Source organism: Chanodichthys erythropterus, chromosome 14 (genome assembly GCF_024489055.1).
Source record: "Chanodichthys erythropterus isolate Z2021 chromosome 14, ASM2448905v1, whole genome shotgun sequence".
NCBI classification, from domain to species: domain Eukaryota; kingdom Metazoa; phylum Chordata; class Actinopteri; order Cypriniformes; family Xenocyprididae; genus Chanodichthys; species Chanodichthys erythropterus.
The window spans coordinates 32,052,424-32,064,526 of record NC_090234.1 but is presented as its reverse complement, the minus strand read 5'-3'; the positions used below and the strand labels follow the sequence as shown (position 1 = coordinate 32,064,526).

General features: G+C 36.9%; 2 protein-coding genes across 7 annotated transcripts in view; one reads left to right on the top strand and one right to left on the bottom strand.

Annotated features, from left to right (window-relative positions):
- Positions 1-975: 975 nt before the first annotated feature.
- On the bottom strand, positions 976-9,948 carry cnga4 (cyclic nucleotide gated channel subunit alpha 4). Of its 6 annotated transcripts, none has more exons than XM_067408668.1 (10): positions 9,871-9,948; positions 8,622-8,757; positions 8,179-8,305; positions 7,940-8,035; positions 7,655-7,756; positions 7,262-7,368; positions 5,769-6,438; positions 2,964-3,123; positions 2,615-2,780; positions 976-1,858 (listed from the first exon to the last, which is right to left on the bottom strand). In XM_067408668.1, exons 4-10 carry the CDS (start codon positions 8,014-8,016, stop codon positions 1,239-1,241), a joined length of 1,902 nt encoding a protein of 633 aa, XP_067264769.1. In that variant the 5' UTR covers positions 8,017-8,035; positions 8,179-8,305; positions 8,622-8,757; positions 9,871-9,948; the 3' UTR covers positions 976-1,238. The 6 variants fall into 6 exon arrangements, with proteins under 6 accessions (XP_067264769.1, XP_067264767.1, XP_067264770.1 ...); XM_067408666.1 differs by lacking the exon at positions 9,871-9,948 and adding an exon at positions 9,710-9,845; XM_067408669.1 differs by lacking the exon at positions 9,871-9,948 and adding an exon at positions 9,517-9,675.
- fhip1b (FHF complex subunit HOOK interacting protein 1B) overlaps positions 9,820-12,103 on the top strand; it is a 28,124-nt gene continuing 25,840 nt past the window's right edge. Inside the window, exon 1 of the mRNA XM_067408664.1 lies at positions 9,820-10,053. The gene's annotated coding sequence lies outside the window, so the exon portion shown is untranslated. The remainder of the gene's footprint in view (positions 10,054-12,103) is intronic.

The window sequence follows — 12,103 nt, the reverse complement described above, 5'->3', positions numbered from 1 at the left end:
AAGGCAAGAGTGTGAGAGTGAACCAAGCTGAAAGTCATGTCAATACCAACAATTTAACTGGATAATATACAAAATATTTAGGCATGCATAATAGTTAACTTGAGCCGACGTAATTAGTATTCTTAATTTGTTGCTTAATTGAAGAAGAACATTATCAGACTTACTCAATTAAGAGGGTGCGATGATTAGAATAAACTGCACTGCAGTATATTGATTGCTGACTGCAGCTTTCTCTTTTCCAATGGAGTATGCAATCACAGAAGCACACTGAGCAAAGATAAACAGCATTGAATTCTTACATTTTACAATTTTCTTTACCAATGCAGAAGAATGTGGTATGGACTTTAACAAACAATGAACTCTGCATGGTAGGAAATTTCACACCATGAGAACCAGGCTGACATGTAAGGAGGGCCATAGGACTCTTTAGGTGGGCCGTATATTACTGGAGTTCCCACCATGGCCACTCTGTAGAGGTGTTATTTCATGAAAAAACAAAACTTTTTTTCAGTAAATCCTCTTTTTTGAAGAATTTTAAGATGGATCTCTAGTTGCTAAATTCATTTAGAAATTGTATGAGACATATACCGCCAAACTGATGTCCTCTGGTTTCATGTTTTGATGAATCTGTGAAACTGGAGTATGTGCTGCCACCTAGCGTCTGAATGGAGCCAAGCAACGCTATTAGTGGGAGCATATAATGTAGCTTTGATTTCCAGAGATGTTTGCTGCAGTTTAAGTATTATATTTATATGTTTAATATATTAATATTGAAATATATATAATATATTAACTTTATAAAAATTAATTAACTTAATATATCAAAGATAATGATATAATTTTATATAATATGTAAAAAAATAATGTTAATTTGTCTTTGTTAAATAAAAAACAATGCTCTCAAATGGTAATAAACCTTCCTTTAATGTATCACTTCAAAAGGTATACATTTATAACAGTACAGACTGTATTTTGTATCTAAATGCCAGAATTTTATTAAATGCATATTATGGTACACTGATATTCACTACTGTTTAAGTAGTGAATTTATTTTGTTAAAAACCATAACAAAGGATTCTTTGATGAAAGAACAGCATTTATTTGAAGTAAAAAAAAGTAACATTGTAAAAGTCTTTATTGTCACTTTTAATGCATCCTTACTGAATCATTTTTTAATTTTTAATCTTACTGACCCCAAACTTGTGAATGGTAGTGTATATTTTACATATATTTTCTACCTACTTTTCATCTCTTTTCTGATCCTGATGTGTTTCTGTTTTTACTAGCTCTTCCTCTGTCTCTTCTTTCTCCTTTTCACTTATTTCATTTTCTTTTACATTCTTCTTTTCTCCCAGGCTCTCCTCTCCTCCATCACCCTCTCCTCTCTCTCCTTCAACCACTGGCTCCTCTTCATCTTCCTTCTCTCCTTCTCCTTTCCCATCCCCAACCTCCCTCTCTTTTACCTTTTCCCGCTCTTCTATTTCTCCCTGTGCACCCTCGGCCACGATGCCTTCCCATCCTTCTGTCTGCAGTTCTAATTGTTCCACTCTTTGCATCATTTTGCGGGCACTAGACTCCAGTTCAGCTATCAGCCGAGCCAGTTTGGTCTGCAGCGTCTCTAGGCAGGCCTCTAAACGGTTAACCTTGTCCTCTGTTTTCTCCACCGCTCCCTCCCCTTCATCTGTCTCTTCCAGCATCCCCATCTTTGTCAGGATCTGACGACCTTTCTCCTCCAACAGGCGCTTGGCAGCAGGGTACTCAAGAAGTGTTTCAGTCAGGTCCTCTTTCGATAGGCTGAACAGATCCGAGTAACCAATGCTGCGAATGTTGGCTGTTCGTCTGTTTCCTGATTTGTTACCTGTGCATTAATGAGAGTTGTGATGAATTATGTGATATTTAAGGTGATTTATTATGTTATAATAGAGCTAAATTTGCTTTTCTTTTTGTAGACATGCTGTTCGAATCCCATTTTATTTTATTACAAAAAATTTGATTTTCAGCTCAAGCTTCTTTTTTTTCCATACAACAAAAGCACTAAAAGACACACTAAAGCTCCATAAATGTAATCCATCCATGCAAAGTCTTCTGAAGAAATTTGATAGTGGATAACAAATGAGGGAAAACAAAAGTTATTGTTATTATATGGATTCAGAAGACTATTTTAGTAAAATATAGTAGATACGGAATTTGTATGGATTATTTTTTGTTGTATACATTAACATCCACATTTCTTGTATGGAAAACAGTAGCTTTGACATTCTGCTCTCCTTTTGTGTTTCATGGAATAATGAAAATAACAGCATGTGGGTAAGTAAAATAAAAAATATTAAGGTCAATTATTAGGTTCTATTTAAACTTTGTGGAGAATGTTTAATGTCAGGTCAACTATCATGCATAGAAGAAGGGAATTACTTTAAGCCCTCAAAGGAAAGTCTCGAGAACACTTTCTATATTTCCACAACAATAAAAAGCATTTTTGTTGTTGTTGTTGTAGAAGGTGTTTTAACCATGTTGATGGATATACAGTATGTTGTTATTGTAGTGCATACTAATTATGAGGAATATGATTATGCTGAATGTAGTGAATACTGTACTGGTCTTTAGCATTTCATACCTTTGATATTCAGAATACTGATTTCTCCAAAGAAGTTTCCATCCCCCAGAACAGCAAACTGAGTGACTCCATCATCTGCAACCACTGCCAGCTTCCCCTCTTTAATGATGTACATCTCATGACCTACATCACCCTTCTTGCATACGTACTCTCCCGGGCTATACACCTAAAGAGGATAGAAGAGATTCAGGTATAATACTGCAAGATTTACTAGCAAACTATACAGTCCAATAATGACAACAGCAAACATAAAAAATATCACTGAGGTCAAGTACAACATGCGAGACTCGGTTCCACTGACTCTAATGTTAGACTTAATCCTGTCCAGGTGTGCCACCTGTTTTCTAACCTGTGGGGTGAGTTTAAGTACCAGCTGCTCCAACAGACTTTTCTCACAGTTCTGAAAGATGGTGACTTTAGACAGAGTGGGCAGATGCACGCTCACGGCGGTTGCAGTCTGAAGTGTGATTGGAAGATGTTGAAGAATCTCGTTTTCCCGTGTGATCTTTCTGTTCCAGGCACATAATTTGGGTGGAAACAAAGATTAAACAAAAAAAAAAATTAAATAATCTTGGGAATATTGGTTAAAAGTATGGCTAAGAACAAAATGGATATGCTTTGGTTCTGAGAGAATCTAGCAGTGTTTTTTGCAGATGACACTTCATGTAATATTTTGTTTTCTTTTGCAATTTAGCAATTTTTTACATTTACACTACAGTTCAAAAATCTGGGTTCGTTAAAAGAAGTCTCTTGCTTACCAATGCTGAATTTATTTGATCAGAAATAAAGTAACAGAAATATTTTGAGATATTATTGCAATTTAAAAGAACTGTTTCCTATTTTATTATATTTTAAAATGTATTTTATTCCTGTGATGGCAAAGCTGAATAAAAGTATAAATTTCTTTAAACATTGTTCTGACCCCAGGGTTGGAATAAAGAGATAGTTCACCCAAAAATGAAAATTGTCATTATTTACTCACCCTCAAGTTATTCCAAACTTGTATGAATTTCTTTCTTCTTCTGAACACAAAAGAAGATATTTCAAAGAAGGTCGGTAACAAAATATTTGATGGGCCCCATTGACTTCCATAGTATTTATTCCCCATATACTATGGAAATCAATGGGGCCCATTAACTGTTTGGTTACCAACATTCTTCAAAATATCTTCTTTTGTGTTCAGAAGAAGAAAGAAATTCATACAGGTTTGGAAATTCTTTGAAATTAGCTGTATTTGCCATATAACATTTGCTATAATATTACCTCCCCAAAACAGCAAACAAAACTGCTAAATTGTTCTAATGTGATCTGGATGTGGAACGATGCATTATAATTAATTTATGGTAGCTTACAAACTAAACTATATATTTTAAATTGTGTTAATTAATTAGGGGTTCAAGCACGAAGTGCTGAAACCCTATTTTAATTGTTAGGATTTTTATTATTTTTCTTGTGCCATAAAACGCATCGTGCAGCCCAAACCGTAAGTGCTAGAGACTTGAAACTTTGCCAGATGGTAGTACAAAAATCGAGGAGAGGTTCAGAGAGTATGACCCCGATTGGCCCATAGGTGGCGCTACAGCAATCAAAAGTATTAAATCGCTAATATAATAACTCCTAGACCGTTTGTCCTAGATCAAGTCTAATTGGCTCAAGACGGACAAAACGTATATCTCCGATTTTATTTGCACCTGGAAAAATTTTCCGCCATTTTGTTTTGCAAACTAGTCCTAGGTTTTTCGCCCGATCGGAACCAAACCAGTGCAGAAATGTTCTCTGGAGTCTGAATATCAATAATTATCAAAAAAAGTTGAAATTTTGATTCACAGTCGCTAAGGGGCGCCAAAATGTTTGTTAAGAGCAGAGCCACTTTTACTAAAATGGCTATAACTCGAGAACGACATGAGATATTTGCACCAAACTCGGTACATGTGTAGGGGCTCATTCTTTGGTCAGGATAAAAAATTGTGTCGATTGGACACTAGGTGGCGCTATAACTTGAAAAAAACGTAAAAACCGTTGGTCCGATTGAATTTGGCATGCAGTGTCTTGGTCCAAGGAGGCATGATAGTCTATGAGGACATTGGCGTATCTCAAAAAACATGGCCGCCATCGGCCAATGAAGTTTGAGCACCTATTAGACAACATTAACGGAGGCCGATCGGAACGAAACTCAATGGGCATATTCGACTCATGGACCTAGAGGTCTGTAAGAATTTTGAAAGAAATCGACAACTTTCGTGTAAATCGGACAATAGCTGGCGTTATAATTGTGAAAAAACTTTAAAAAACATATGTTTTTAATGGTTTTAGATGTAAATATATATAACTTGGGATGTGTCTGACTTATTTTCATGGGAATCACGTCTTTAGACTCCTGAATCCTTGCCAAGCCTACCGATACCAAATATGGTTGGTTTTGCCTTATGGTTTGTGCTACGTTGTGATTTAGCGCTTAAAAAACTTTTGCGAATATCTTCGAAACAGTTAGTCCGATCGAGATGAAACCAGTTTGGGGAACACGGAACATAAGTTGGTTTACTAAACATTAAAGCCAAATGTCAAAATTTTGATAGGAAGTGGCAAAAATTGGTCATTTTTTTATGCTCTCTTATATAAGTGTCTATAAGTTCAAAACGAAATGAGATATTTTAACCAAATTTGGCACACATATGTATGGGCACACTCTGAGGACACCCAAAAAAAGGGGTGGAGATCGGGCAACAGATGGCGCTATAACTGTCAAAAAAACCTTTAAAAAACATGTTTTTCCTTACTGATTTGCCTGTCTTGGCTGTAAATGGTCTTTTCCGTCTATGATCTAAATGTTTACATGCTTGCTGAATAAGATGTAATAACTTTTTATGTGCTTGAAGGCCTTAAAGTGCTTGAACCCGGGTAAATGCTGCTTGCAGCTTTAATTTATATAGTAATCGTCTTACAGCGTTTTAACATTAGAGTGAAATAATAATTATAATTTAAATATAGCCTATATATTTCTCCTGATCGTAATTGGGCCCCCTGGACGTGTGAGCATAGGCACATGCCTATAAATCTGGCCCTGCTGACCCCAGACTTTTAAACATTAGTGTAGATGAGGCTTTGGCGTCTTTAAATACTGCTGTTTGGGCTCACAGACTATAGAAAGACCCACTTGTTGATGTGCAGATGCTGGTACCAGTCGTTGACGCGTTTCTGCAGTTCTTTGCTGATGCGCCGGCTGCGCAGATAACCCTTCACCAGCTCGTGATTGGGAAAAAACACGTTGTCACGATCACGTAAGCTTGATATCACGTCCCCCATGCTCCCCACAACGGATGCAAACACCAGCACGGCGATCAACATGTCTGCGATCAGAAAGAGATATTCTTCTTCACGTTCGGGTGTCGGAGTGTCACCCACTGTGGTGAGGATGAGAGTGGAAAACCAGAAGCAGTAGAAGTATTGGCGTCTCGTGGAAGCAAAGTCCGGGTCGGAGATGTTGGGATAGACCCAGGGATCTGCACCAAAGCCTATGTAATTAGACAGGGAGAAGTAGATGCAGGCATTCCAGTGGATGAGCACGAAGATATACAGCATGAGTTTGGCAACGCGGAAGGTGTTCGGATAGGATGTTCGCGTTTCCATGCGGTCCAAGGCCTCGTTCAAACGGCCCGTGCGCAGGAAGCGGTTGACCCGGACTAGAGGTGTGTGTATCCCCAGTTTCAGATAGAGCAGATCAGTTGGCAACAGAGAGGCAATGTCCCATTTGAATCGAGAGGAGCGTATGTAACGTGTTTTCAAACGGGACAAGTCTCGCACCATGATACCCTGCTCCAGAAAACCTGTGAAGAGAAAGCCTTTTTTAAAAGGGTGTGTATATGTTTTCCAGAAGGCCAATGTGGTGATCTGGGGAACATTTGTACAGTGACAACACAGAAGAAGAAGAAATAAACAATCAATTTGATGCTTTAAAAAATTCTAAAAAGATATGACAAAAAATTTAATTAATTTTAAATATTTATTTATTTATATTAAAGGTGCTAAAGAGGATCTTTTCGTTGACTGAGAAACCAAAGACTGTTAGTGAGTTTTTGAAATGATTGCATACATAAGAACAACCTCCCTCCTTCACAGCTCATTTCAAGGGAACGCCTCCCAAAACTCGTGCACGAGTATCGGAACACGAGTGTTTGTTTACCACCGGCATTCTCTGTGTCGTGTTCGTGGATTCATTATGTCGGACTCACCGCAGATAACTCATAATCTGCAGTTGTTACTCCTGTCTCCTGACAAAAACATTGCATGCGGCGCCTGTGGAGTGTGGAAAGTTACTGGAGCGCGCAGCCGTGCTTGTCTCTCACAAGGAACGTCATGGCAGTGATTGACAAGCCAGAGGTCCAACGATTGGCTGATGTTTTCAAGGCCCTACCTCGTGCACAGATGATGTATATTAATATTATTCCTTTCAGTGCACCTAATAAATAGTCTTTTATCAGTTAGTAAAGACAGTTTCAAGTAATATTGCAAAAATGTATAAAACAAAACATCCTCTTTAGCACCTTTAATCTAGGGTAAAGTCAATCTGTACAGCAAAATTCAAAATTAAGTTCAAAGTTAGGATACTTGCAATAAACAAACAAATAAAGAGACAAGATGCACACTTACCTGTGCGAAACCCAATAACTGTGTCAAGCACAAAGATCAAGTCACATATATAATCCAAGGTGAGCCATGCTGCCAGATATGTCTCTTCAATTGCATAGAAACATGTCCTTTTAACAACATAGATCTTTTAAAATCAGTTCTCCCGGTACACAAGAATAATGATTTCTAAGCAAATTAACTACTAATCCAAATTATTCCTTCATATTTGTAATAACTTTAGAACTTAAATTTTAGTGTCTTCATTTCACAGACACTCACAGTTAATGTTGCCATTTTACAGTAACAATTTTATTTTAATATATTGTTCTTTTCAAAAGGTAAAATGAAATAAAAGAAAGTGTACTGCATAAATTGGTACAGATGTAAAGTAGTCAAACCTTAATGTTCTCCTACCTGCATATTATGATGACCCAGTTGTAGCAGATAGGGAGTATCATAATTTGCAACCATGTGTAGTAAAACTCTTCAGATGGATCAATTATCCATTCCTTCCAGCTGAGAGAGACATATAGAACATTTTGTGTTAGTGTCTTTATATATGGCCTACTTTTTTAATCCAAAAACCCCTTAAAATAACAAAGAACTGTAATTATTTCTTGTCAGACTTAAACTTCATAAAGTTTTTATAATACAACATTACAGTAACAAATGTGACAAACTGTTTTAACTAAAACTCACTTTATTTTTGGAGTCTCCTCTTTCTTCTTATTTGATTCTTCTCCCTTATTCTCTTCCTCATCAGCATTCTTGTTCATGCGTTGCCGTGCCAAAAGCCTTGTCCAGCGATTTGTGTTCATGTTTAGTATTTACAAAAGAATATGAAGGTAAGTGAATTTATAACAACTTTACAAGAAAGATGAAAGAAACACAACCATTGTTTGACCACATAGCTGTGTCATAACAACAAGTAACCCCACCCATATAACACAGGTACATGATGCCCATTGCCATGACAACATTTCTCCAGAGGATCCAGGTAAGCAGTTTCCTCCTGGCTCAGCAATCTGTGTGATTTCTAAACCTCTAGAGAGAGGAATAGGGTAACTGAGGAAAGGTAAAAATAGTTTTTTAGTATGCTACTTCCAAAGTAATATATCAAGTATCTATCTCGGACTTAAAAACATAGACAATCTTTATAATTACAATGTTCTATAAACTATAGTGTATTCAGTATGTAAAATATGACATATTGTCAATAAAATATTTTGAAAGTGAATTATTCTTGTTTTTTCATTTATTATATCAGGGAGGTAAAAAAATGTAATCACCACCTGGTGGCAGCATTTAGGTTGAATTAAGGGTGATATAAGGTCATAAGGTCAAATGGGACAGTATAACTATATAGAATTTATTTTCTCACCTGATAAGTGAAAACAAAAATGTGCTAAGCCCTAGCTGTGAGACCACTTAATTAAAATGGGATGCCCTCATTGGTCTAACATCATGTAGGTGGGTGGGGCATGCATCAAACAGGAAGTTGACCTGAAATGCATGAACTAAGGAAAATGACAAGCTTTTGTTAGTTTTCATAATAAGGTCCTAAAATTGTCATAGCTACTATATTGTACAAACTTTTGATAGAAGCACGAATATGATGCACTACAGCTAAAAAATCAGTAAAAAATTGTTAATATCATGTTTCTATTTTCAGAATTAGGTTGTTTTTATTTTGTCCCATCCACCCAAACACAATTTGGGTGGATGGGACAGTATAATTTTGGGTGATTGGAACAGTGCTTAAAGGCTTTGCTACTTAAGAAAATTATTTGCCTTGCAACAGAGAACCATTGTTTTTGCAGGTTAAATGTGTTTGTCAAACAGTTAATTGGTCATGGGCCCATCCAACCTCTCATCCAAATTTTACCAAAAAAGGTTTTGGATCAGATTACTTTTTTTTCCTTTTTTTTTTGTATGAATTTTGGACCTATAGCATTTTTTAATTTTTAATTTTACTTGTTTACTTGATTTTTAAATGTTTTCAAAGACTTTTGGACTGAAAGCCTTTTTTTGTGGATGGATTTACAAACTGAGAAATAGAGTTGAACAAACATAAAACTGGACTCTTAATGATGATGAACAGAAAACAAAATACTGCATATAAAATTATATCAAAGTATGCACATGTGCAATATAGTAAATACTGTATGCTTACGCTACCCTAAATCAATGGAAAGATGTGCTGTCCCAATCACCCAAATGTTACCAATTTTTTTTTTAGAAAAGTGTATGTCACACATCCTTTCATTATAATATACCATTGTTTTCTCCTCAAATGGATAGTTAACATCTTCAGTATTACAGAAATGTATCATGTGTTAAGATTATGTTTTTCATTTATGACAAGAAACCTCGCACAAGGCGGAAATTCAAAAACTGTCCCAATCACTCTTAATTCACCCTATATCAAAGTTGTGTTTTTCTGCACAGCAGTGGACGAATTTTACTTACCATGATGGCCAACTCATCAATATTAATTACGTGTCTTGTCTGGCCGCTACTTAAAGGTTACAAACCAACTCAACGTCGACGTGATAAACATTAATATTCATACTCCACTACATCAATTCACCATTTTCGCCTGCGGTGGCGCTCCGAGCAAAACAACACACCTCTCGCCTTGGCCGCCACCCTCCAATGTAACGTCACAGCGTCCCGTGCGCGTGGGTGTGTCCGTGCAATCTGAGGAGAAAGATGGCTGCGGGACGAAGGGAGAGGTTGACAAATCTCAGATTCACTGTTTGAGGATAAACAGGTTACGGCGGAGGACGAAACGGAAATCAGCACTCGCTCGCGTAAGTATTTTTCCCTCAGTTTTTATCGGTTGAATCGCGCTGTGTCGCGTCGTCACCGTTCGTTTCCCGCTCGGCTCGCGAGCTCAACGGACGGCGTCAAATCAAATCTGACCCGTTGCGAGCTCTCCGTGCGGTTAACGGCGAAACTCCTAACAGATGAGACTAGAAATATAACGTTAACCGCCAGTGAAAGAAAGTATGCGTACACCCTTTAAACCACGATAATGTTGGAAGCGACAAAATTCGGTTAGTTTTGTGTTATCCCTCTTGACGTTAATCTCATAGAATAACGGTTCTTAACCGTTCAGTGCCCAGTGTGTGTTTAAAACGACACATCACTGCGTGGGAATGTGTATCATGACACATAGTCGTGTTGAAAGTGAGAAAGAGAGAGCTGCATTGAAATAAACTTGAATATGTGATTGACAGCTGGTTAGGTATTTGTAGGTCATCTTCTTCTTGGTATGAGGCAGTAAAACGATTCTTTTGTGATGTTGTTTACTGTTCTGTTTTAAGTGTCTTTTGACCTGCACAGTTACAGTAACGTTATAATGTAATAAGTCATGTGGTGTCGATCCCAAATTTGACTGGTAAAATATTAGTTGTCAAAAGTGATAAACCCCAGACTTTAAATGTCGAGTACTCAACTTGTCTGTATTTTTGTGCATAATTTCAGTCCAGAACATATATAATCATGTGGTCTGTCCTTTGTGACTCTAAACTGTCAAAGTCTGCTTATGCAATACAGATGTGATCTATGGTTGAAAACAATCTCTTATGAATATGATTATGGCAACAGCTTTGGCGGGCAGCTGCTCATTTGAGTGTTGGCTTGTGTCATTAATATAAAAGCCTGTTGAGCTAAATGTTGCTTTATTTTTCAAATGTAAAGAGTAGACAGTATAAGTTTTTGGCTTTTTGAGGGTTCCTGGGTTGAATATGCTCTACATTTTATAATGGGTGATTATGACAGGGTAATGACTGGAAGTGGAGATTTTGAAGTATTCTTGACATTATTCAACACTGCTTCTGATCTGCCTGCATTGACACTATTCTTTAAGAGCTGCTGTGCAGCCAACAATTATGTACCAGTTATCAATGTAAAGCTGCTTTGACACAATCCGCATTGTAAAAAGCGCTATATAAATAAAGGTGACTTGACTTGACTTGAAGGGTCTGCAGAAAAGTAATAATGATTAAATAGGTTCTCAGCCTTGTCTCTGTTGATAGTTCTGCTTTAAACAATACAAAACCTAAGTAACTTTTTTTACCTTCATAAATAGTTTTCTAAGTCCTTACAATGGTTAATTGACTTGTAGTGGTGTGTTTGAGGCGAGCACTAACCCCCTCTGGCACGTCTACGCCAGAAAACAGCACTTGCAAGTTGAGCTGCGCCGACCCGACACAATCTCGCCTCATGTTCACGTTCATGCGAGAGTGACAAAATGCTTTACGGTAATTCAAAAACAATGACTGTATAAGACAGTTTCGAAAATTACCCACCTCCATCGAGATTTCTTGTACTGTATCTGCAAAACTACTGTGCTGGTGAGCGTTGTAGTCGTTGTAGTCCAGAGCTGCGCTTGGAATATTTACGACAGTGTGATTCACTGAAGGAACCTGTAGGGGGAGCTTCGCCAATCTTACTGAATTCCGCTTTAACATTTAACTGGGTTTGGCTTAGAATTTGGTTGTTTTAGGTGTAGGTGCTTTCAGCTACCCATTATTCATCACTTTTATTGCAGACAATATATTAGATAGTCATCATCATTTTATTGTAACAAATTGTTAAAGTGTTAAAGCCCATCTTTGCAAACATTTTTACTTGGAAAGGCTAATGGTTTATAACTCAACTCAGTGATATTTTAGTATTATTGAGATGCTATTCTAATTTTTATTAGTATTTTCAATGTTTTTATTTTTTCCATTTTCAATTCATTTTTATTTTAAGTTGTAGTTATTTTGTTGTGTGTGAATGAATATATATATATAATAATATATAAAATACACACACACACACACACACAAAATGCTTCCTTGACAACCAAAG

Bases quoted from the DNA above. Each gene is read 5' to 3' on its own strand.
- cnga4 (XM_067408665.1), bottom strand. From the start codon at position 8,058: ATGAACACAAATCGCTGGACAAGGCTTTTGGCACGGCAACGCATGAAC. The intron at 7,757-7,939 runs GTGAGTTTTAGT...TGTCTCTCTCAG, and splicing joins GAGGAGACTCCAAAAATAAA to CTGGAAGGAATGGATAATTG. The intron at 7,369-7,654 runs GTAGGAGAACAT...TGTTGTTAAAAG, and splicing joins TGGGTCATCATAATATGCAG to GACATGTTTCTATGCAATTG.